This window comes from Strigops habroptila, chromosome 5, assembly GCF_004027225.2.
Source record: "Strigops habroptila isolate Jane chromosome 5, bStrHab1.2.pri, whole genome shotgun sequence".
Taxonomy (NCBI): domain Eukaryota; kingdom Metazoa; phylum Chordata; class Aves; order Psittaciformes; family Psittacidae; genus Strigops; species Strigops habroptila.
Genome location: NC_044281.2, coordinates 83153496 through 83177470, shown reverse-complemented (window position 1 = coordinate 83177470; position 23975 = coordinate 83153496). Strand labels below are relative to the sequence as shown.

Genomic DNA, 23975 nt, shown 5'->3' with positions numbered 1-23975 from the left:
CTTCCTCCTAACATCATCTCTCTACTCTTGCGTGGATCAAATCTGGCTACTTTCTTCTACCACCTGTTTCCAGCACTGAGCAGCAAAACATCCAGTTCCACCAGCTGTTAAGGATAAAGATCATAGGACTGGCATCCCAGTTCTGCTCCAGTTTTCCTACAGGTCCCAAATGAACATTGTACAAGTGCCAAAGATCACTCAGGAAAAGCAGTCAAGACTGAATAATCATTTCTAATAGCTATGGTTAGTAGAGTGACAACAATGCCACTAAGCAACAAGATGCAAATCAAGTACCTGGACACAGGTTCATATCCAGGAGAAACTGCAGCCAGGGAAATGCAAGGATAGAATGCAAAGTCTGAAAAACGCAGACTGAAGTCAGCACTCTTGTTTAAATGTTTTTAGAGGAAGATCGACTACTACTTTTAGTACCCTAGCCTTTCTTCCAGAACCTCTTACAGAAATTTTAGTTGCACTTTTCGGTCTAATTTTCTTTTTGTTCATACCCTCCATATCCAAACCCCCATTCGGGAACCTCTTCAACAACTGCCTTCTGGCAACAGTTAAGTCAGCCAGCCACAACTTCCTAAGGAAGACTAGAAAATATTCGCCAACTGTAGGATTTATGTCTAAGCCCCTGTCCTATCATTTCTCCAAGAGCACCACTCAAAACAGTATTCATCAGCATCTCAACCTGATGGGAACCGTGCATGCTCAGCTCAGCATTCCCTCCAGTTCCTTATTTTTAAGCCATTTGCCTTTACCTACCTTTCCTTTTTTTTGTTCTCTGCCCCCACAATGTGCTTCTTTTGGGGTTGGACAGAAACAAGATGGCATTTAGTTTCTATAAAGGCTAAGCTAACACCCAAACCCTAATGGGGAAACTTAAAATAAAACACAACAATAGAAGAGCACTCTGTCAGATGCCCAGATAAAGTACATAGGCAGGACAAGAAAGCACTTAAAACTACCTGAATACTCTCCTGGTCTCCAGCTTTGTGCGGCACTGGGGCTATTCACCTTCTCCATACCAATCATGATTTTACAGACTTGTAGTGCACCCACCCTCTCATTCCTCCTCCTGCTGTTGTCCCTAAACAATTCTAGCACCAGAAGTGCACTAGTTTTGCAACCTCTCCTGCTCAAAGCTGCAGTTCCCACTCCCTTCCAAAACCCAGCTTTTTACCAATATTGCCAGTGATAATGGTAATATTCTGGTCAGAGACCAACTGACCCACCTGTCTATATAATCATGTGAGTACTACCACCAGCAAGAGAGAACCACAGCAACTCCTTAGTCTCCACTGCCATTACTAAATCAGCATAGGATGCTCTTGCTGTTCTTGTATCAAGGCTATTTCATATGTACAATCATTTCCATTGCTCTTCCTCCACCTCCCCAATTATCCTAAGCAGAGTACAGCATGTTACTCAAGGGAGAGTCCAGAACTGCACAGAATGCTCAAGTCTGGACAAAACAAGGGTTTATATAGTTACATGATATGGTCTTTTAATCTGCACTTCATCCTTACCTGATAATTTCTGCCATTCTATTTGCTTTTTGGCTTTCACTACACCTTGAACTGACTTTTCAGAGTATCAACCACAGTGACTCTCAGATGTTTTCTTCACCGGATGCTGCAGAAAAACATAAAAAAGCATCGCATTCATATTCTTACTAATACAACATGCAATAAGAGCAGCTGAAAAATTGCTGAGGCTAAACTGAAAGATGCTCACTCTGCCACTGAATACACTTCTTATAACAACTCTGGCAAAGAGCAGCTTAGAAGGGGAAGGTGGTACAGCAAACAAATAAATCAGTAAAGCACTTAACAAAAATTACTGACATGAACGCAGAAAAGGTAACACTTTTTAAAGTGACTAAATATAAATATTTTAACACAGGGAAGGAAAAAACCCCATTACTTTAACCCTTTATAAGTTGCTTCTCAGTGTCATCAAGTTTGAGAAGAGAAAGGAGGTAAACTCTTCCAAGCATCCATCGCTGTCAGCACAGCCATAAGCATTTACGTGAGCATTTTAGTTATTTTTCATTTAAGAAATTAAAACTGCTCCTGACTTCATAGTCCAGAGACACTTGCCAAAGGCTTTTGGAGAACTGTCTAAGCTTTGCTCTTTAAGTCTCCTTTTATCTACAGTTTTATTACCTCTTTCAGGGAGCGATCAGGTTTCTTAAAAACCTTTCTTATCTGCTCGTGTTATATCTCCAGTGAAGAAACAGCAAACAACACTGGCTTATCACCAAGAGTTGGGTCGCAACCCAGCTAACTGCTTTTATGTGTCACGCAAGTGTCAGGAGGGTTTGAATATTTTCTTTGGATATGGAGAAATCTTGTGAGTAGACACAGGAGATGAGCAAGAAAAAAGAAAGCTCAAGAGGGGCAACACGAAGAATAATGAGGCCAACATAGCTGTTACCAACTAGTCTAGCGGCTGCAGGGGCCCAAACCGCAACTCCATTCTGCCACTATTTCCACGCAGTAGCAAAAAGCTCTGCGGCCGCCAAGGAGATCTGAACCAAAGCCTACGAGGCTCTGGGAAGCTGGCGAGGACCAGCAGCGCATGGAGCGTCTCGCAGAACGCAGCGCTGCAGCGACTGCACGTTACGGCGTAGGGTTACGGCGTAGCTCGCTTCCCCCACCCCAAGCCCGCATTCCTCTGCTGCAAGCAGTACGGAGCCCGCTCCTGACCCTCCAGCCGCAGGCGGGGAACCGGGAGCGACTCACGGACGGGCGCCGCCGCCGCAAGCTCCCCCGGCGGCGGGACCGGGCATCGCCATAACCTCAGGCCGCAACCAGGCGCCTGGTTGCGCCCCTCACAGCTCGCGACCGCGGCCCAGCAGCGCGGCCAGCGCGGCACTGCCAGACGCGCGGGGACGCGGGCACGTCACCACTCACCCTCCCGGCGCAGCGCTTCCGCCCGCGCCCACAGCCGCCCGCCGCGTCACTTCCGGCCCCGCCCCGGCCCCGGGACGCACGTCTGGCTCCGCCCACGTTCCGTGGCGAGGGTCGCGCGCCGTTCGGGTGCGGAGGGGTGCTCGGGCGAGGGAGGGCTCTGTGGAGCGGCCCGCACAGCGGCGGCAGCGGGAGGGCCGTGTTCCGGCACCACGGGGCGACGTGGGGGCGCGGGGCGTCGGTTTCGCCGCGGCGGTGTTGAGCGGAGCCGGGAGATCGTTTATCGCGTGGCTGAGCCGCCGCCGCGAGCAGGGGACGGCGCGGGGCAGCGCGCGCCTCGTACCCCTCGCGCGGCGGCGGCGGCGGCGGCGGCGGCGGCGGCGGCGGCTCCTTTGCGGCTGAGGGCGCGCGAAGGGGCGCTCGCTGTGCCCCGACTGGCGCGCGAGCTGTGCCGGAGCGAGCTCCGAGCAGCTCGTTGGCTGTTACCGGCGGGCTTTCCCCCGTTACAGGCAGCGCGTGCTCGTCGCGCCTCCCGCCGCAGCTCGGGGCCGTGAGGAAGCCGAGGGTGAGGACGGACCCCCCGGTGCCGGGCGGCGGTAACGGCTCCTCGCCGCAGGACGGGTGTCGCTGGGGCTCGGCTCTAGCCCCGGTGGGCGTAAAGCGGCGCTGGGGGGAAGTAACGCTTCCTAGTAAAGTGCGGACGTGCCGCCGGTGTGGGGCGGTGACATGCTGTGCTCCGTGCCGCGTCGGTTCTGACGTGATCTTGTGAGGAAGCAGGATCACGTTTATGTGTTCTCGTGCTAACTGTTTATCAAGGTACACGGACATCGAGTGGCACGCAGGGAAGGTGAGGAAGGCAGGTGTTGGGAGCACGGTTCGTGAGGCACCTCTCCTTCCCGACAAACCCTATGGTGGTAAAACAGTGGCTAGAACTTGGCAAACAAATATAACAGTGGATCATGTACGTAGTGCCTGAAGAAAATGGCGGCACATTAAGGAGCTTATAGACATTTTTAAGATGCCTTTATTAGCTTTTTCTTAGCATTTTATGTACATTTTACATTATAGAAGGGGAGAATGATCTCAGAATATTTCATTTCAGAAATTCACATTCTCCCTATTTCTGTTTTCTGGGGGGAGGTGGGGGGGTGTAACCTATGCTGAAAGCAAGAAGTGGGACTCTTTCAGACAGACAGCAAGAATGGAAACACTCACTGCTGTTCATTTCCAGCATGACAACGATCTGACCACCCCATAGGGAGATCTCAAGTAAGAGCTGGGTGGGCAGCCTAATTCGCATCGCCACCAACAATGCACTTGATTAACTTTTTGTAATCCAAAATCATGGTTTTCATTTTGGATAATTCCTTCCCTAAAACAGGACACACTGGAAAGATGGTTCTAGATAGAATGCTGGCAGGAGAGAAATTTTGCAGCATTGTCTCAGCCCTTTGATGTGGAGTATGAATATCCCATTTCTGTGTATCTGACATAGGAGGCTGCCTTTCATGTGACACTCATACTGTTGCCTGATGCAGCAGAGGCCATTTAAGTTCAGACAGTGGTGAAAAACATAGTAGACACTGAAATAAACTGTCATAGGAAATTTGAGACTCTAAGTCCACATCCATGTGGTACGGTCTCGCTAGAATTGAACATGCCTTGAGCCAGGCTTGACCAGGTTATGGACAAGGCTCTTTCCAGCTCCCTTTCCTGCAGCGAGGAAATAAAGGAGCCAAATGTGTGCTAGAAAATATGACAATGTTGGAACCTAGCGATATGACAGAGGATTGCAATAGTGAGGTGATACATTCTTGCAGCACTTCCATGTACTTGCATCTCATAGAGTAAGAAGAATCTCTGTAGTCTCCTAATTGAATTATCTCAAGAATGAAGAAAACAGATGCCAGATCCTTTTCATTCATGCCATATCCTGATGCACTTGGCAGGGTGAAGTTTAGCAAGTTTCTCTAGCTAACCCTTTGTTCAATTCAGTTAGCCATCTCTAAATTAATTCAATGGATTCCATAAGTTAGGAGCATGAGAGGACATGTGACATAGTTACAAATGTGGTTTGCTTAAAGCCACAGTTGAGAAGCTGTATCCATCTAAACCCAAAGCTTGTTGCTGTAGTGGTGCCACCAGCTATATGTAACACCAGAATGCACGTGTGCTCATACTGGCTTTCTTGGGCTGCCCCAGAATCAGAAGCAATGGAAGCAGCAGACTCTTTCACGGAATTCTTTCCAACCCTAATAAATCATGTAAACAATCAGAAAATTAAATATGTGAAGTTACCCCATAATCTGCATGTTTTAGCTGGGTCATGGTTTTGCTTTATTCAGGTTATCTCCTTTGATATCCTGACTAATTAACTAGGTTTTCAGTTTATTTTTGCACTCTTCTGTTTGGAATGAGGAAGAGCAACAAAGATGCTATTATACATAATATACCTACCTCCGAAAACAACCGATACCTTTTGTTAAAGATAGGCCAGAATTCCTTATTTTCATGCCCGTTATTGATACCATTGGAGTACTTGACTCAGATGGGGCAGATTTTTCCATCACCTGAAGATAAATAATAAATCCTTTGCTAAAAAAATACGCTGTTGTTCAACAACTTAATGGAATGAGTGAGCACATTTCCTTAGCCTGTGTGGGCAAACCGGGTAATCAGAAGATGACTTTCAAAACCAATAAACTTACATTCTGGTCCCAGGGGCTGAGCCAGAGGTAAGATATTGCAGTAAGCTTCAGGCTCACAATCTGTAAATTCTCATAAAATAATTGACTTTTTCTTTAGGACTCTTCAAAGCTCTCTCTGATGTACCAACTAGAATTTCAGTGGCTATCTTATCGGTCCAGTTCCTATCTAGAGCCACAAGAGAATGTTTCTTATCTGGAAAAAAACATATTCAGACCTGTTTCTTCAAGAAAAAAAAAAAAAAAAATAGGAAGGAAGCTGTCTTTACAAACAAAATTCATTTGTATTTCAGAGGATGGGACATTTACAGTTATTTTGCTTTGTGTAACACTTGCTAATGTGAGCAGTGATTAAAACAAATTTCAATTGAATATCTGTATTTGAAAAGACAAAAAAGTAAGTAAGAAACTGTCAGAGAGGCATGGTTGTCATGTAACAAGGACAGGTAAAAGGTCACTGATAGACATGTCTACCCTTGAAATAATACTTCAGGTCGCCTGGGAGGGCTCCTGAATTCTAAATGTTCAGTTAGTTCCACGTAGAAGAATCGGGTGTTTCTCCAACAGGACGATGAATGAATGCAGTGCCAAGATGCTTGTACTGAACTTTGCTCCTCTCTCCAGATTCTTTTGTTTAGAAAGCACTCTTGGCTTCTGAGAACATGAAATATTCATTTCAACATCTTCCTCCTTGTTCCTCATCAATGCGACATCTCTTGATCCCTCCATCTCTCAAGTGTTTCACTGCAGTAAGGTTTGCAGATGGTGCATACAGAGAATAGGGATGTGAGAGCACGCGAGGCAGAAACTAGTCATGTAGCTTAATTCAAGAGCAGAAGGCACATAGATGTCATAGGCACAACATTAGAGTCCGAGGAGAAAAGTCTGATCTAGATCATATTCTGAATGTATAAATTCACTTACCAAACTTTAAGTACAGGACCCAGCTATTTGACTTTTCAAAAGCAGAGAATACTGCAGATTATTAGAATCAAGAAAAAATAGCCAGCCAGATCATCTCTGTAACTTCTTTCCAAATTCATTGCCACCTTAAATGGGAAAAAGACGTCAAATGGGAGTTTCCAGTGTATTTGGGGCTGGCCTCTTGGAGGTTCTGGCCATTCCGTCATGTCAGTGAAGGTAACAACAGTTGTCAAAGGTACCGTGCTTGTGCTTAGGAACTGTAACAAGAAGGAAAGCAAAGAGTTCAGCAAGCTAAATACAAAAGATACATTCCCCCCTCGGTTTGCTCATGGAGACCCACTGTAGATTGTTGGCAAGCAAGGTGTCTTTAGGATGGTATAAGTGTTCCAGATATAATTTTTAGTGGAGTAACTTCTTTCCCAGGATTGATACTTGGCAGGTAAACTGAGGACACAGGTTTTGACAAAGATCAGTAACTACCGTGCATCATGTGTTACAGAGCTCCAGAATGTAAGCAGTCACTGAAGCTCTACTAGAGTACACCTTCTGTTGAGAGAAAAGACATACCAGGTAGCTGGTAATAAGAAGAGAAGCAGAGCTAGCTTTATTTTTTATTAAATTGTATCTTTTCTGTAAGGTAAGACCACCTGGCCCTTTGCTGCCAGAAACAGACAGGACTGCCACAAGATTTGATCCTATCAATAAGATAAAGCAAGGACCCAATAAAACAATTAATTTATTTCCCACATTTTAGGATATTGTTTCAGAAAGGAGACAGACTGGCAAGTCAGTTGGTAAAGATAGAACAGGGGACTGAATGTCTAAGGCCTCAGTTCCTTTCTGTTTCAACCAGATGCTGCAAGACAACCAATACACTCGCTTCTTGAGCCATCTAGACTTTCATGGCTAGCTAGGGGGGAATTGAAGACCATGCTGCTGTCAAAAGAGCAACCTCACTCCCTGCCCCAGCTTCCCATCTCTGCATGCTAACCTCTGGCAGCATATCTTCTGTGCTTGCACTGGTTTAAGCCAATCTGTGAAATCACCACCTCACTTACTTCCCTGGAAACAAGAGGGTCAGCATGGGGCACCTCAGCCCTGCTATGGGTCCATCCCCCAGCCCAGCTTTGCTGCCCAAAGGTGGCGCCTGAGCTTGGGACCCTGAGTGTTCCCATTGCAGGATGGCTACAAGACAAAGCTGAGGCTGTTTCTTATCACCAAGGGAAACCTCACTCCCTTGCAAGGAGTCAGTCTCTGGCATTTCTGCTTCCAGCCAGTTTAACCCCTTCTTGCAGCTGGGCCTTCTTGCCCTCAGTGCCAGCTCATTCCTCAGTCACAAATTGCCCCTCCTTAGCTGTTACAGTTAGAATTTCTCCTTCACTCCTTATGGATAGAAGTTCTCCTATCAATGAGTAAACACACAATAAACAAGCAGCAATTTCAGGTGCTCAGCAGTCATCTGCAGAATCTCTGTTTTTTCCAGCTTGGCTTATCCCTGCTTCTCAAAGGCGCTGGGCACCAGCCTCCTCAGCTCAGTCAACAAGAAGCCTCAGAATGATTCTGGCTTTGTGTCTGGACCTTCAAAATATGCCTTAAGATCAGAGAGTAGTGCAGAAAACACCCCATACACAACCCCTCCTCAACAGCTGGGAGAAGGCAGCCAGAAGCAACTTCCAGCATGCCCCTTTATAGCTCTACATCATTTAAGACCGTCTTGTATTTTCAGGAAGTCCAAATGCAACTGTGAGCAGGTATTGTAAATGGGTGTAGAAAATGGGATGTCTTTCCTGGGTTCTATGTTTTCTGGTCAGTCACTAAGGCAACTCTCCAGTGACAGAGTGTAGTCTAAAGGAAAAGATTTTCTGTAAAGAATGGATAGTTCTCAGATAGAGAATCAGTAGACTAAAACTGATAATTCAAAAGTAAAGCAATATACAGCATGCATTGGTGATCTCACTGCTGTGCTTACAAATAGCTGCAAATCTTAACTGGTGGGTACGGTACCAACCGGTACCTTTGCTAAAATGTCTTTATCAGCAGCTCTTATTTGTGGATTGCCACTGGTGAAGTGTTTTTTTCTTGCTGCCAGACTTGCTTTTTTATCATTTGCTTTGCAATATACCTTACAGCTGTGAAGTAATGAGCATCAGTTGCTCAAGCAGATGAAATCTAAATTTCATAGTTCTTGACTGGCTAATCCTTACTGAGGGATACACACCCTGCACTTTTACTAGGAGTGCAAATCTCCTTCCTCAGACAGAAGTTTTAATGAGCCATGTAACAGCTCAGATTTAGGAAATAACTTTGTGGGGTGGAGGTGTCAGTTTGCCTCAGGGCAACATGTGTTTTACAAGGTGAACATTTTCCTATCGTGTTCTTTTCATGTATGTTGCAAGAAGGGAGGATGAAGAGGCACCAGGAGACAAACCCACATAAGTGATGCAAAATCTCATTTAGACTGAGTCTGACATTCAAAGTGTGGTAACAGATCACACAGACACTTGCCATGTCATACCCCACTGCCATAAGAACGTCATGGGCAGGTGTCAGCTGCTCCCCCTAAAGCCCTTGTAGAGGAGTATAAGCCTTGAAATACATGTCCTGCTCAGAAGACTGTGATGTCAGGGCCTGCACCAAAATTGGATTGACTGACACAAGCTTGAAAAAGGCTATTAGTTGTCCTGTTAGCTCCACCTTCCTGCTGACATCATAGAATCACAGAGTGGTTTGGGCTGGAAGGGACCTTGAAGCTCATTCAGTTCCAACTCCCTGCCATGGGCAGGGACACTTTCCACTAAATCAGGTTGCTCAGAGCCACATCCATTCTGACCTTCAATGTGTTTCATCATGGAAGGTTCTCAACTCAGTGATATCAAGACCATTTGATTCCTTGGTTCTTAAATAACCATACCTTCAGGGGGTGACAATGATAGAGGTACCGTGCACCCAGTATTTGAGCCTCTGGGTTGGACAGGAGGCCCACTTTTGTCCACAGTATCTGTATCTCCAGGGTCATAGGAATCATGCAACAGGAAACGCAGTTCACAGCCTGAAAATAAAATACACCCGAACATCTGAATAGAGTATTTTTAAGATTAAAAAGGACCATTATGGTCAAAGTCTAATATTTTGGATAGCATATGTTACAAAATCTTAATCAGTCACTTCAACACTAACCCTGTAACTTCCAGTCCAGTCAACCACCCATTTTAGAGCTATATCCATCTCACTGTCCTCTCATTTCCAAACAGAATTTGTCTCAGCACTACCACTTGGATTTTGCATTCTATTAGGCCACTTCCTGACAAATTAATAATTACTAAAATAGAATTTCTGTCCTCCATAAGTACTTGGATCACAAACTTTTACCTTTATGTAATATATAAATATCCCTAGCAACTGGAAAATCAGGAAGGATAATCATAAAACCATCAAATTAATAGGAAGTAATCAGGTAGTATTAATTCTAGAAGGCTGTGAGAAAACAGGTAATACAACACTGGATTCAGTCTGAAACTCTTTTTGCCCTTTTAAATAGCAGAAACAGGATTCAGGGTTGGGTTTGGTTTTTGGGTTTTTTTGTTGTTGTTTAGGAAGTATAATAATATGAACCATAACAAGAATCACTGCTTACAGGCATTGAGACCCCTGAGAGTCAGTGGATCATCACACAAAGAAAGTAAACCTAGATGAACAAGCTAGGTCTTTTTTTTTCCCCCATGCCCACACTTCCCCAAGGCAATACACAGATAGGAAAGAAAATATTCACAGCTGGTCTTTTTGCATTCCTGTTACCTGCACACTGCAGTTCTGAATCAGAATGGTGATCCACTCTTCTGCCTGGGTTGAATGAGCACTGCCAGTTATAGCAAGGTCCTCTGCTCTCTTCATCCCCTGAAAAGCCTCATATAACTTCTGCTGGGTATAACTACAGTTACTTTCTTCCAGTACTGGGGATAGGCTGGAAATGAGAAAATAACAGCTCTGACAAAGTGATTTCCAGGATAGAAAAAAAATGCTATAAAGATCCTTCCTTCATAATGAGAATTTCTTCTGCTCTTATAATGAGCCAACAGAATCATTATGGGAAGTACTAGTACTAAATGGATGCAGTTTCAATCCTCTCTGCAATGAGAAGGGAGAAGAACCACCTAGCGGGGTAACACATGATAAGATGGCTAAAGAGCTGTCAGTTTTCCTTATTACATCAGTGGTCATATACCTGCTCTGTCACCAAGGAAAAAAAAAAAAAGATCCAAATCATCAAACCAATCACTTTTTAAGGTTTCATTATACTTCATTCCTCAAATACAAACTCTAGTCTTGCCCAAGACATGTTGCCACACTCCAGCCTCAGATGTTCACAATGTTCAGACTGTTCTAGAGGTCCACCATCTTTCTGACTTTCAAGTCCCCTTAAAAGTATATGAAAGATCTGTAAAGACCCATTGGTGACCTCAGGGAAGGACCTAGACTCCACAGCAGTGCATGACAGGCTATGGAAAAATGTGCTCAATGAGTCCACAACTTCCAAATGTGTCAGGAAGGGTGACTTCAGAGTGTGCTGTTACCTGAGCTTGCAGCCTGTCCTCATATTTCTTCCAAATTGTACTGTGTGTCGGAGAAACGGTGAGCAACTTCCATGACCTTCACTCCGCAGAATGCTCATCTGACAAGACTGCATGTCAAGAAGCCAAAGAAAAGCATAAACAGACAATACAGGACACCCAATTTGTATTTAACAATTTCTCACCCCACATTCCTCATCCTTATCACTGGACTGCAATTCAGTCATGACCAAAAGGGCTGCTGATGGCTGCAATGTAATACTGTCCTCACAGGTAACAGCAGAATCTGAAAAGTCCAGACAGTAGAGTACCAGAAGTCAATAAACCAAGTGACTAATAAAACTTGATAGCAGAGAAAGGATACATGCTGCGTTGCACCCCTGTTTGTAATCAACAGTGGTGCTCCAGTGATATAGCCAGGGTTTCCACTTCTAGGCAACATATGAGAAAGAGTCCTGGTCTACAAAGAGGCAAAGGGAAGAAAGAAAGGGAGAGGAAAACATTAGTACCAGTCAGATCAAATTTGCATTCTCAAAAATGTAAGTGTAACCCATTTTTTGAATGACTGAATATTATGCACTACTAAAACCTCCATTACTTGTTTCCAATTCTCTTTCTTACCTGGCAAGTTCATCTGCAGTCCAGGAGGTAAAAAAAAAAAATAAATGTCAGTACCCTGAAATGTGGATTCTACTCAGACAGTTCTTGAGACTGTCATTGAGACAATGAATTCCTGTTGGTCAGCATTTGTCTCTAAAGAAGTGAATGTATCAGTCTGGGCAATTGTACAGATGATCTGCAGAACAAACCCTGCCTTGACCCTGATTCCAAGTGGCAAATTCCACTTCTAAATTGTTTTATGGGGATAGCCTCTCGGGATAACTTCAGCAAGGTTACACTGCACACTTATCAACCTCTGAGGTCACCACTTATCCCACTTTACATTGCCCTTATGGTGCAAGGTTTATATGAACTTCAACACACACCAGTATTTCCCAGATTTCCACTCCCTCCAAAGTAGCTCTTTTTCCCGTTGCACAGGCAAAATTAAATATGTACCTGGAATAAATTTAGCAACTTTGTTCACAAACATTGAACATCTCAGACACAGCACCAGCTCCAACCCTTCACAAGTTCACGATGGTGACCCTGATCTCATCCTCTCCCCTTCTCCCCCCACCATTAAAACCAAACAAAACCAACCAACCAACAACAACAACAACAAAAAAAAAAACCCAACCCCAAAACCAAAAGAAAACCCCCAAAACCCCAAACCTAAACCTAATTAAAACAACAGCAAAAAACACTCAGGTAAAAATAGCCAGCCCCTTCCAACTGGTGCCATGCAAGACTGTGTACTTGTACTGAGCCTGACTCTACCTACATGGTTTACTTGAGACGAGAGCAACTGTCCCCTCCTGCCTTCAACCACCAGCAGTGCCCCAGGGTTCTGGTACTACCATAGCACAATGACACTGCTCTAAACTTTTCACATCTCATCTGCACAAAACTGGGTCACACACTTGGTAAGAGCCTGGGGAGGATGGGGGCACTGACCCAGAAATGCAAAGTGAAGCGCTGCTGCAGAGCAGATCCTGAGTTCCCAGAGATGTTGCTCACTTTGAACCAGACAGAAACACTCTGAATCCCATGTGTGCCACTGAATTCTATCTCATAGATCACCTGTAAGTTCAATTGAGAGAAGAATCAGAGGCAGAGTAAGGTAATAGGGCAATGCCTCCAAGTGAGTGTTGAGCTGCCCAAAGGGAAGAAGGTTCAGATACCTCAGAAACAACGTTGTTACATGTGTTGCCTTTCATTCGGGGAGCTTCAGGTGGTGCAACTGCAGTGACCTTTATCTGGAGACAGCAGGCATGTTAACTGTTAGCAATGTTTAAAAGGAGTGTGCCTTTCTTACTCTTCTCCACTGCTTTTCTATCCAAGACAGATTTACCTTCCTTCTGTAGCTGTCATCTGCGGACATGTCACCCTGCTCTGGAGGCCCATTTTTTCATAAGAAAAGAAGCTATTTCCCTGATTCCAGCACTATCTATGCCCATTTATTTAAAAGTACATCTTTCCTTATACCCCCAATTTTTTTTTTCTATAATGTCACACTTTGTCAAAAAAAAAAAAATCTTGTCTTGGGCACAGAACATTCCCATTCTCCCGTGTTCCCAACCCATGGGCATTACTATGAATGCCTAAGATTCCAGATATGTTTTATTTTAGAAGCAGAAATTATTATCATTGGCAGTAAAGACTGACCTTCATGGACTGCACAATGGTGTCATTAACTGGGACCTGGGGAAAACAAACAAACCAACATACAACACCAAAAAACCAACCGATTTTCTGGGTTTGCAAGTGCCTGAAGTCATAAAACCGTCACTAAATACAGCCTACATATTACACTGACAAAAATTACTTTGTTTATTCCAGATGTGTAAAAGTTGTCATCAATTTGTGATCTAGAAATCACAGACGTAATCCACAGAAAGCATTTTCAGAACATCAGCAGACAAATTTTATACTTGGTTCTGCTAATGGCCTGCAGAATGCAGGCATCTTTGATCCATTCCTGGAACTCCCCTTTCTGGAATCAAGTAATTACTTCAGCTTCCATTTAAGGAAAAACTAAATTTTGGCCACAGTGACAAAGAGAGCCCTGAAAACGTGAGTTAAATTTGATCAGTAGAAGACTTTCTACTACAGTTATGTAGCTTTAGATTTCCAATGTAAGGTAAACTGAGTCATTAGCCATAATAAGGTGTTTTTATTTACACTGCCGTTTTCTCTTGGGACACCAGAGAAACTCTAGAATGCAAGAGGAGATATTTTCATGTTAACATTCAGCAAGACCAGCATGATGAAACCAGAACGATAAATCCGTTATTTTGGAATTATTTTTAACAGGATTTCCAGCAAGAAGGCCTTAACGATCGGGAGATCAGGGATGACATACCAGGTGACCTTTAGTTTTCCAGTTAGCTGAAGTTGCAGTAGAAAGTCAAGCAAATAAGATGTTGAGCAAAATGAAGAAATACAGCATGTACCTTTAGCACATAGAAGTCACGGTAGTAGGAGGCAGCATCTAGGACAGGGTCAGTAACGCAGCTCTTGCTCAAGTTGGCAAAAATCCGAGTACAGCTTGTGCTTTTACTGTCCAGGAAGCCTGAGTTAAGACATGATAACAGATAAAACAAGCAAACTACACTGAGAAATTCTTCCCCCTCTACTAACCAGCAGGATTTCCATCAACACAAAGTCCACTGGATCCCATTTTTACTGGCTGTCTAAGTGTGCTCAGTGCAGATGATGAATCAAAGTAGATTAGGATTGGATCCCCAGCCTGCAAAGACAATTTGGAGATATCATAGACAAAGTGACTGTGGAATACTAAGGCCAAGTGCAAGATGATGCACAGGGCAAATTTATACTTCTCCTTAGTGTACACCCAGTTTTGTCTAAAGGATTGTCCAAAATTTTAAATATAAGAAAGCTGATCAGATTATTTTTTTTTAACACAATAAGGAATGAAAAGAACTGATAATACAAATTATAGGTAGAAATATAGATTATTATAATAACATAGATTATAGGTAGAAATATAAGATAACATAGATTATAGGTAGAAATATAGAGTGCTATTATAGATTATAGATTAATATAGATTATAGGTAGTGATAATATAGATTATAGGTAGAAAAATAAGAATCTTTCAATCTGTTCTCATTAGATCTCATTGCAGACAGCTTAAGTAAAAGTATATCTGCAAACTGATTGCTATTTTCTTTCAACTTACCCGGTAAAAGGGAGAGAATGATCGCTGGACTTGTGATGGTGCTACAAAAGAGTGTCTGCCATACTTCTCTGAGAACTTCAAAAAATCAGATTCTTTGATATCCTGTGGCTGTTGGTAGTAGTTCAGCTTTGCTGAAGGTTGAAATGAGGGGGGAAAAAAAAAAAAGTGCCAATGTCAAATTACTAGGAAAAAAATAGATCTAAGGCAAAGCGAATATTTTTTAAAGGAAAAACTTCAGTAATTATAAGCTAGATAGTGCCTTGTATTAAGTAATCCATAGTAACAGTGCCAACAGGCTAATATGATATAATGAGTAGTAGTTTGTACAGTTTCATGGGAAAACATGGGAAACGGGTGTTAATACACAAATGCAATTTTCCAAAAAGCACGGGCACTGCTTAAGGCAACTATCTTATTACGTGCTTTAATTTCTGTAAGATGCCCAAATTAGACACACACAACATTTCAATGACAAAACACTACCAATATGTGAGTCCACAAAAGGCAACATTAAATGGATTCAAAATAATTAAGGTTGGTAAAACTCAAAATAAGTATGAATAGAGAATAAGCATCCTAAAAACCCCAGACTTTCTATTGGTATTCCACAGTAATGCCCTCCTGAGCCAGTGGTATTCAGTGTGGTTATAATGGTTTAATGTATTATATCTGCCAAAACACTAAGTCATAAAAAAATGGCAAATTATGAAGGATATACTATGTAGACTCATCCTAATGAGTCAATAAACAATAAACTTTTTAATACATCCGAATAAAACATCTTACAAGGTTTGAGGAACTACAGGTCACCCTGACAACAGGAGTGAGTGGCAGTATCCTCGATTACAGTAGTACCAAAGAAGAATTTAGGTTGTCTAGTAGGTTGGGGAGAGGGGAAGGGAAGGGTGAAGAAAATCTCCAAAACTTCAGCTCTCAATGTAATTCTGTTGTTCAAGGGTTGAGCAGATCCTCAGATGTACAGAGCAGCAAGCAGAAATAAAAGCTTTTTTATATCCAAATACAGCATTAGTCCAGCTTAAATCTCTTAAGGACATAAAGGCCAATGGAGTATTAAGCTCCTATTTTAGTCACAAAAATAGTTGCACAGAACAGCTTTCTTATTATTCAGTTGTGGGTATAATCATTACACTGAAAAAGAAAGCATTGGTAGTTGTGCTAGTTGTGCTAATCACAACGATTTCTTTTCTTTGGAATGCAGTTCTTTAAGTACTCTCCTATTATCAGAGCTGAATACTCGCCAGTGCAGACTAACACCACTACGTAATGCAAAATATACCTGAAAACTGGAAGAAAAGGCCTTCTGCAGCAAAATTCAAGACATTCAAACTGCTCGAGTTTTCAGAGAAAAGACATATATAATTTGCTCATAGTGCAGTCTACTTGAGAAAGCACGCCAGCTACTAAAGGCTATTTAATCTTATGGAAAAGGGAAAAAAAGAATTTCAGACAATTTAATTTGTCTGAAACCAGAAAACTAAAAAAAAAAAAAAAAAAACCCACCAAAAAAAAAAAACCCAACCAAAAAAACCCAACTGAAACAAAACCAAACAAACAAAAACCCCAAACCAAAACAAACCCTACAAACAAACAAACAACAACAAACAACCAAACAGAAGTCAGGCTTATGGATGATTCTTGTAACTTTAAAACGCACTCGTATGAGTTCTTCCACTGATTTAGAAGTGGAAATAGCAGCAGTGTTCTCCTAACACCTGCAAAGGCTAAAGACAAAGTTGTTATCTTGAGGAGCTAGTATGTGAAACAGGAATGCTTTTAAAAGTATTTTATACATTTTGAAAATATCCGGTATTTCCAACTGTCGCTGAGAACGGATCTCTTCCTCTTAACAAATTACTTTCAGTTGGATCTGCAAGACTGCCTGACTCAGCCAGCTACAGGATCATCAAGACAGAAGGAACTGTTAAGGATGTGGTGAGCAGTCACACTGCTCCATTTAGTATCAATACAGTCTAAAATCACTTTAAGACATACATGAAACTCGACCCTTAGCACAAGACAGGCAGTACTGGGAAAAACTGCAAAGGAAGAAAGGGCTACAGAGGGGTCAAAAGAAAGAGAAGATTGTGTGTGATGAGCCCTCAAGGTTAGAGGAATGCCAGTTATGAACAGCTGTCAGATGGAGAACAACAGTATGAAAAATAAAGCAATTGAAGGATGGCAATAGTTAAAAAAATAGGCAAGAAAGATGACTTTGCAAGAAGCAAAGTAAGTTTTACACTTCAGGAAAGACAGCTGAAAGAGTACTGCAGCCAGGAAAGAATGAGGACAGTCATGGAAAGAGATATTAGTGACAAGCAGAGGAAGAAAAAAACCTACATCTTTTAGAAGTATCTCAAAGAAGTATTAGTAAAACTTGAACACTACTCTGGTATCTGCTAGCAATGGTGAATGATGCTTGTGCGTTACACCATCTTTGTTACTTTGTTACTGTTCATTAGGGTCAGAGCCTGTTCCCACTCGCCCTTTTCCAGGAAGCCATCTGGAGCCAGCTCGATTATATTTCTGGCAGAGGCAGCTCATATCACATCCATCCTGGAAGGGCTTCTTCTACAATCAGTTGATGAAAACATATGCATTTCTGTGTTTCCTTGGGGAAGGTCAAAGTGGAGAAGGCTGTTTCTACTGGAGAACTTTATCATCCTTCAGGTGATCTCAAATAAAGTTTCTCAGATTTCTTCAAACAAGCACAGAAAAGGAAAAGGCTATGTGAGCAGTGAATTCTGTTGTTCCCAGGTATGCTACACCTAACAGACATGTGCAATCAAATGTCTATGGCTTGTTCTGTGGGCCAAATCATGTGATAGATACAGGGCCCGAATAATCAATGGACAGAAAAATCTGGTGTCATTAGTCTGGAGACAGATGATCCTTCCTTTGGACAAGATTACAGATCCAGAATTCTTCTAATCCTATTTCTATGATACTATGGGTGGTATGGGAAAAGGATAAAGTTTAGCTACCTCCAAGTTAGAGGCTGCAATACCCAGGAGCCTGATAGCACTTTCAGCTGTGGTTAAACCGTCATCAAAATTCATCTGTACTCTGAGACGTACTGAAAATCGGAATGGGTGAAGTTCTAGCACTACTACTTATCATACTGTGTACTATGATGCTCCCATTGTTCCTCTGCTCTTCCCTGTATGCAACACATTCAGTCATCATCTGTGAAGACCTGAAAGCAGGACTAAATAATGGGATGCTAACTGTGTTTTGACTAGTTGTGGGACGACTTAACCTCCTGAGCCCCTCCCAACCTAAAATGCCCTGTGATTTGGGTCAGAAGTAGATGGGACTGTGGGTCAAAACTCCCAGAGAAAAGACTCAAAGGGGAAAACCGTAAGTGTTCAAATGTGAGTGAATTTCAATGAATGCCAGAGAGCTGGACATCAAATCTGCCAAATGAAGTACAATGTGGAAAGCAGAAAGAGGAAAAAAGCATTAATGGTGCGTTAATCCTACGAGGGTATATGATTACTAGAGAAAAAGCATTGCCAGCAGAGAAAAAAGTATGAAAATAAGTATATGAAAAAAAGAATCCAGGTTATAAGAAATCACTTTCTATAAGGGTCATAGTGGTACATTTCAAACATCAACCCTTATTTGCTGCTTTAAGTGTAGCAAACTAAGTAAGGTATCTCAGATACAGAAACAATTGATAAAAGCTGATTTGTGTTTAGCCAGAGACTCTACCCTTAAACTGAGTGCAATGATCTTTATTTTTGTTTGTCTTTGGAAATAGGATCCTGAGTCACTACAGTCTCTCTGGAACTATAACAGCCCAAACACTCAGTAAAAATTATTACATAACATGGAGTTGAAAGTTTAAAAAAGAAGATTCCCTAAGCAGATGCAATCTGTGAATTAAATGCACGGAAAGAAAGGCTACTTACAGTCATGCAGCTGCACACAGAACAGATCATGTCCACCAGGAACAGGAATGCTGTCAGTAGGGTAAGGGGCATTACTTCTGAACAGGAGTGATTTTTCCACACACACTTGACTCACAGTCCTGCAAAGACAAGCGCCCCCCCACCCCCCCCGCAAACTGTTAGAGGCTATTCTTGCATAATTTCATTTTTTACATTACTAAATGCCGGTCACAGAACACTATTATTTTTCAACACTCTACATAAGATATTGTACAATTCGCATTGATAATCAATTACTGAAAGCTTCTCTCGTCATTGTAGTAACTCGGAGGATACTCTCTAATTGAATATTTAGAAATCACTCTGAAGTTTCCTGGAACAAAAAGTGGTAATTTAATGTCTGTGTACTACAGCTCCCCTCGGTCCTCCTCACAACTGCAATCTGCAAAGACGGTCCACAAAGATCCACATATTTGAATTCTCCAAGCAGCTGAAGCTATCTTCCTCACTGACAGCATCTCGCAGTCTGGAACTACATCACTGTCTCCCAACTGTATATTGTTCTTTTTCTCTGAGATAAAACTTCTTAGTTCCCACCGCCAGCGGCCTCACCGCAGTAACCAAGCCCTGCTCTACCCAGGCCGTTAAGATGTTGGCCACGGGACCTCTTCCCAAGCCCCGCACTCGGGGTTAAGCTGCCCCGTGCCCAGAGGCGCGGCCCGCACGGCAGCAAAACCAGCGCGACTGGACGGCGGCTCCAGCTGCGCGCCCGGTCCCCGCTCCTCGGCCCGCCCGGGCCCAGGGGCAGCAGCGCCTGCAGCGGCGCCAGCTGAGGACCCGTGCCCTGCTCACCTGCTGCCGCTGGACAGACGGGATGACTCAGCAGCCCCGGGATCCCTCAGGCCGCGGGCGCCGGGCGGCAGGTAGCGGGCGGGAAAGCCGCCGGCGGCGGGGCTGCGGGCAGGTGCCCGCGGGGCGCGGCGACGGATATGAGGAGCGGGACCGCCGCGGCAGGCCCCGGTGGCGGAGGTCTGGGAGCCGGCCTGGGCCGCGGGGGCTCGGCGCGAGGCCACTTCCTCGCTTCGGGGAACGGCCCGATGCGCGGCCCCTGCGGCGAGCTCGGCGGCGGCTCCGGGCGGGCTGCCAGGGCTCCAGCCGGCCACCCACGCCAGCAGCAGGGCCAGCAGCACGCCCCGCATGGCGGCACCTCGTCGCTAAGAAACGCCAGCCGCCGCAGCCCAGGACGAACCAACGCGCATGCGCAGCAAGGGCCCGCGCCCGCCCATGGGTTGGGGGCGGCCGGCGGGCTGCCTGTCGGCTGGACCACAGCTGGGTCACGCACTAAGAGGTATGAAGTTTGGGTACAAACATCGTATGTGTATCGTGGTAAGTCACAGTAAGCCGTTGCTGTAACTACCTAACATAATTACACAAGACCAATACATTGCTTTCTTCTTCAGAAATCACTGCAGGTTCACTATAGGGTTTTGTTTCCTCACCCACCTAAAGTATACAGATGAGTTTTGTTTATTAACATTCATACATGCATATAAGCATATTCATACATATTTATTAACATTCATACAAGTTACTTAATTTCAGAGGGCTGTGTGGACAGGAGCAGGTAGGAGAACAGGTAGGGAATAAGAAGTCTACTGCTGAATTCTTACCAGATTCTTGTATGTCTTTGCAATGTTTCCCATGCTTCGTAAACCAAAGGACCTTCTACTGCTCTGAAACACACAGTATGTGTGACTTATTCAGGAGCTGGGCCTCCAGCAAAAGAATTTGTTGTACTTACCATTTGTATTGTTTGTCACCCTTACGGCTCTGCTAATACTCATCTTTCATTCAGCTAAGGACGGCTGCAAGAAATATCTCTGGAAAGCCACCCGCAATGCCTCATGTCAGGGTGATATGTTCTGTTCATTGGGATTGAACACCTGGCCTGCAGAGAATTTCAATTTAGCAGGAAGTGCAAAGGGCTTAGGTTTAAAATTGAATTTATATATATAAGCCTTTCTATTGTCTTCATGACTACGGTGATTTACCTTATAGAATTTGCCATAAAGCAGCAATTGGGGGAAATCATGAAGGCCTAAATGCTTCATTTGGTGTCTTCATGTCAGAGCAGTCAGGGAGCTGCCAGGGGTTTTTTGACTGTCTCTCTTTTCTGGACTGTTTTTCTCTGAAGGTTTTGTTTGCTTGCTTGTTTGTTTTGGTTGGTTTTGTTTGTTTGGGTTTTGTTTGTTTTTTCTTTAATCATAAACTTGTGCCTGGTGACATGCAGTGAAACAAGTCTCAAAAGATGATTGTTCATACCCCAGCCTATGGCTCCTCTCTGCATTGGCGGAAACGATCCAAATGTACTTTGGCGTTTTGTTCTGTCTGGTCCCCAAGCTTCCATCACTGGTGGTCTATGCTTTATTTCAAAAGGTTTCATGTTAAAAGCTCTCAAGACAGGGACAAAAAATACCAGTGACAGCATTTCTCAGCAATAGTTTTATCTGCAGGAGGCTACCAGTCATTGCCTTTGCTACCCTGCGGCCGGCTGAGAAGTGATTTTATACAGTTTAATCATGAAAGTGTGCGTTACATGCACTGATTTTTAGGGGGAGCAGGTGACCTGTGCCGTGGCACAAGCCGCAGCGGTAACACTGCTAAAAGGCAGCAACGATCGTTCCCGGAGGAGGATGTTTTTACCTTCCTTTGGAAGGACCCGCCGGGATCCCCCACGCTGCGCTGACGGCCGATGGCGGGCTGTTTTCAGGGGCCGCTCTCGGCCCCTGCGTAGCGCGGCAGCGGGCAGGGCCGGCGGGGCGGGGCGTCGGCGCGGGCTCCTCCTGCTTACTGGGGGCTGTTGTGGAGCGTTGCTGGGACACGCGCTCCCGGAGGGTAACGGCAGCCTCGAGCGGCGGCGGGCGCGGGGAGAGGGCCCGGAGGCCGCGTCGGGGCTGCCCTGACCGCGGGTCTCCGGGCGGGCGCCTCCCGTCGTCGGTTCTCTCGGTGGTTCGGCCAAGCTTTGAAAAGAGCTCATCGGAAAAAGTCTCGTACTCCGTCGCTCGGGGTGAAACTTCGTGCGGAGCGGCGGGGGGCGACCGAGCTGGGCCGGGAGCGGTGTGCGGCATGGAGCTGGCCGTCAGGGAGCGGCTCTTCGCGGCCGAGAGATGCCGAGGTCAGAGGCAATGGGGGAAGAAATCTCGCCCGCCTTTAAGAAAGAAAAACCGCACTTTAAACACGGAAACTGCTTGATCTTAATCTATTTTGTTGCTAAATATGTAGAAAGCGTATTTTTTCTCTGAATGCTTTGACCGTGCTTCTTAGCTGTGAAGAGAAGTAGCTGCTATAGTGGTGTTAATTTAATCTAATTTTCTTCCAGTCAAGTTTACTTCATATAACAGCTTTAATTTCTGTGTCAACAGAAGACGTAGTGTTGAGTTCAGGGAGTTAAATCAGGCCCTCAAAGTAGTTTGCTTTCTCATGTGCTAACGTTGGTGATTTTAAACTGCAAGAGGGTTGTTAATGCTTCTTCATCTTACAACTGTGGCTGACTTGGAACAGCATTTGTTTGACATTATTTTCCTTAAACATAATTTATTTCCATAAAGGAGAAACAGGATGATGTATAGTTTGTTTGAAATAATGCAACCATGTCTGTTGGTCCCCCTTGAAGCATAAATTATCTGTTACATTCTTTATTCCCTTTTCGTTTCAGATGTTCAGGCTTTGAAGAATGCTTATGAGTTGATCAAATCAGCCAGTCAAGGAAAATTTGCACTTGACTCATCTGATAACTTCAGCACTGACTTATATGTTTTATGTGCTGAACAAGCATTTCAGGTTTGTCATTTAGGCAGTTTATTGAATAAAAACATTTATATGACATATTGTATTTACAGTTGTTAAAGTTACTACTTAAAAATATTCCCAGAAGTGGAAAACATCACTTTTCTGGTTTTGGAGAACAATTGTTTAAACATACATTTTCAGTCAAAACTTGGCCTCTAAATTATCACTTCTTTATAATCAGTCAGCAAAATGTGGTTTGTGAAGTTTAATACACAAGTTATACTGTAACAATATAAAATAGTAATATAATAATATAAAATGGAAAATTAACTTTAGCAGTTTGGTTATGACTGAAGAAAATGTGTTTGTGAACTGTCCCTACTGGGCAAAAGGAGAAAAGATGACATTCTAATTATGACAGATTGTTGCTAATTGAGCTGACTTTTATAAAATGTGGTCCAGGTTCTTAATTTTGATGTATTTGTTTCAACCCATGGGTATAAGTGATTGGATTTCAAGCAGACAGAATTTCTAATAAAACAATTTTATTTTTTTCCCAAGCTGCAAGCCATTCAAATTCTATCTGTTGTCTGAAAACCGAGGTGCAGCACTGACATCCATACAAAATCATGTGGGCTAATATCTGTCCTTTAAAAATTCTACTAAGAATTTTGCTTTTATGTTAACAATTCTGTTAATGGCTATTAGAAAAGGAAACTTTTTTTGTTGACCGTGAAGGGTTCTATGACTGAGTGACGTGGGAGCTTTGTTAAATAAAGGAGCTATTTTCCTACACATTTGGAATGACAAAAGTCTAACTTTAAATTTTAATAAATCTTACTGAGTTTGTGCCAGATCTGATATACAGCTTTATGGAGTAATGTTTGTGCACTGGCATGCAGTTAGACCCTACATTTTGAGTAGGTATGCATTTTTAAAAAATAACAATTCTTCATTATTTGTTACATTTTTTAAATATTAAAATGCCTTTTTTTTTGTCTTAGCTCGGGTGTCTGGAAATGAGCAGTGACTGTCTACAGATGTATTTTAAACGAAAATTTCCTGTGAACCAATTTCTTGGCAGAGCATATTTGTGCCAAGGCCAGTTGCACACTCCACTGTCTACAGATAATTTGGTGAGAAATTATGAAGGTTGCATTATATTAAGACAGTTTTTAAGAGTTTTTCTTCCTAGGTTTTTACATATTGCTTTCAGTCATTGAAAATACACAAGGTTAATCAGGACTGTGGGAAAAATCAAAGGAAAATATATTAATGGCTAATTTGGGAATAAACAAAACTTACCAGCTGAATTAGACTAATATTGCAAACACTTCAGAGAGGAAAAAGAAAAG

At 43.4% G+C, this 23975-nt stretch overlaps 3 protein-coding genes across 11 annotated transcripts in view; 1 reads left to right on the top strand and 2 right to left on the bottom strand.

The window, feature by feature from the left end:
• Positions 1–2969, bottom strand: part of ALDH18A1 (aldehyde dehydrogenase 18 family member A1) — a 41875-nt gene extending 38906 nt beyond the window's left edge. For 2 of the 6 annotated variants that reach the window (XM_030486352.2, XM_030486355.2), the window contains exons 1-2: positions 2922–2969; positions 1533–1638 (exon numbers count right to left, since the gene is read on the bottom strand). The gene's annotated coding sequence lies outside the window, so the exon portion shown is untranslated. Of the gene's footprint in view, positions 1–1532; positions 1639–2171 lie in introns of all 6 variants that reach the window. The other 4 variants (XM_030486350.2, XM_030486349.2, XM_030486351.2 and 1 more) reach the window with 4 other exon arrangements.
• A 959-nt stretch (positions 2970–3928) lies between these two features.
• On the bottom strand, positions 3929–20081 carry TCTN3 (tectonic family member 3). Of its 3 annotated transcripts, none has more exons than XR_003991440.2 (14): positions 19684–20081; positions 18853–18971; positions 14921–15051; positions 14359–14467; positions 14172–14290; positions 13384–13419; positions 12900–12974; positions 12673–12798; positions 11737–11749; positions 11480–11575; positions 11119–11216; positions 10343–10508; positions 9459–9596; positions 3929–6804 (listed from the first exon to the last, which is right to left on the bottom strand). XR_003991440.2 is itself a non-coding variant. In XM_030486347.1 (14 exons), exons 1-13 carry the CDS (start codon positions 20028–20030, stop codon positions 6583–6585), a joined length of 1782 nt encoding a protein of 593 aa, XP_030342207.1. In that variant the 5' UTR covers positions 20031–20081; the 3' UTR covers positions 3929–6443; positions 6548–6582. The 3 variants fall into 3 exon arrangements, 2 of the variants coding, with proteins under 2 accessions (XP_030342207.1, XP_030342206.1); XM_030486347.1 differs by lacking the exon at positions 11737–11749 and having other exon boundaries at positions 3929–6443; positions 6548–6804; XM_030486346.2 differs by lacking the exon at positions 11737–11749.
• Positions 20082–21752: 1671 nt separating this feature from the next.
• Positions 21753–23975, top strand: part of CFAP46 (cilia and flagella associated protein 46) — a 78741-nt gene continuing 76518 nt past the window's right edge. For both annotated transcript variants that reach the window (XM_030486345.1, XM_030486342.1), the window contains exons 1-3: positions 21753–22006; positions 22547–22671; positions 23625–23756. In XM_030486345.1, coding sequence (XP_030342205.1) covers positions 21958–22006; positions 22547–22671; positions 23625–23756 — 306 coding nt within the window. In that variant the 5' untranslated portion in view covers positions 21753–21957. The remainder of the gene's footprint in view (positions 22007–22546; positions 22672–23624; positions 23757–23975) is intronic.

Bases quoted from the DNA above. Each gene is read 5' to 3' on its own strand.
- TCTN3 (XM_030486346.2), bottom strand. From the start codon at position 20,030: ATGCGGGGCGTGCTGCTGGCCCTGCTGCTGGCGTGGGTGGCCGGCTGG. The intron at 12,799-12,899 runs GTATCTGAACCT...TTGAACTTACAG, and splicing joins GTAACAACGTTGTTTCTGAG to GTGATCTATGAGATAGAATT. The intron at 11,217-11,479 runs GTATCCTTTCTC...CAGTCTTGTCAG, and splicing joins ACAGGGGTGCAACGCAGCAT to ATGAGCATTCTGCGGAGTGA.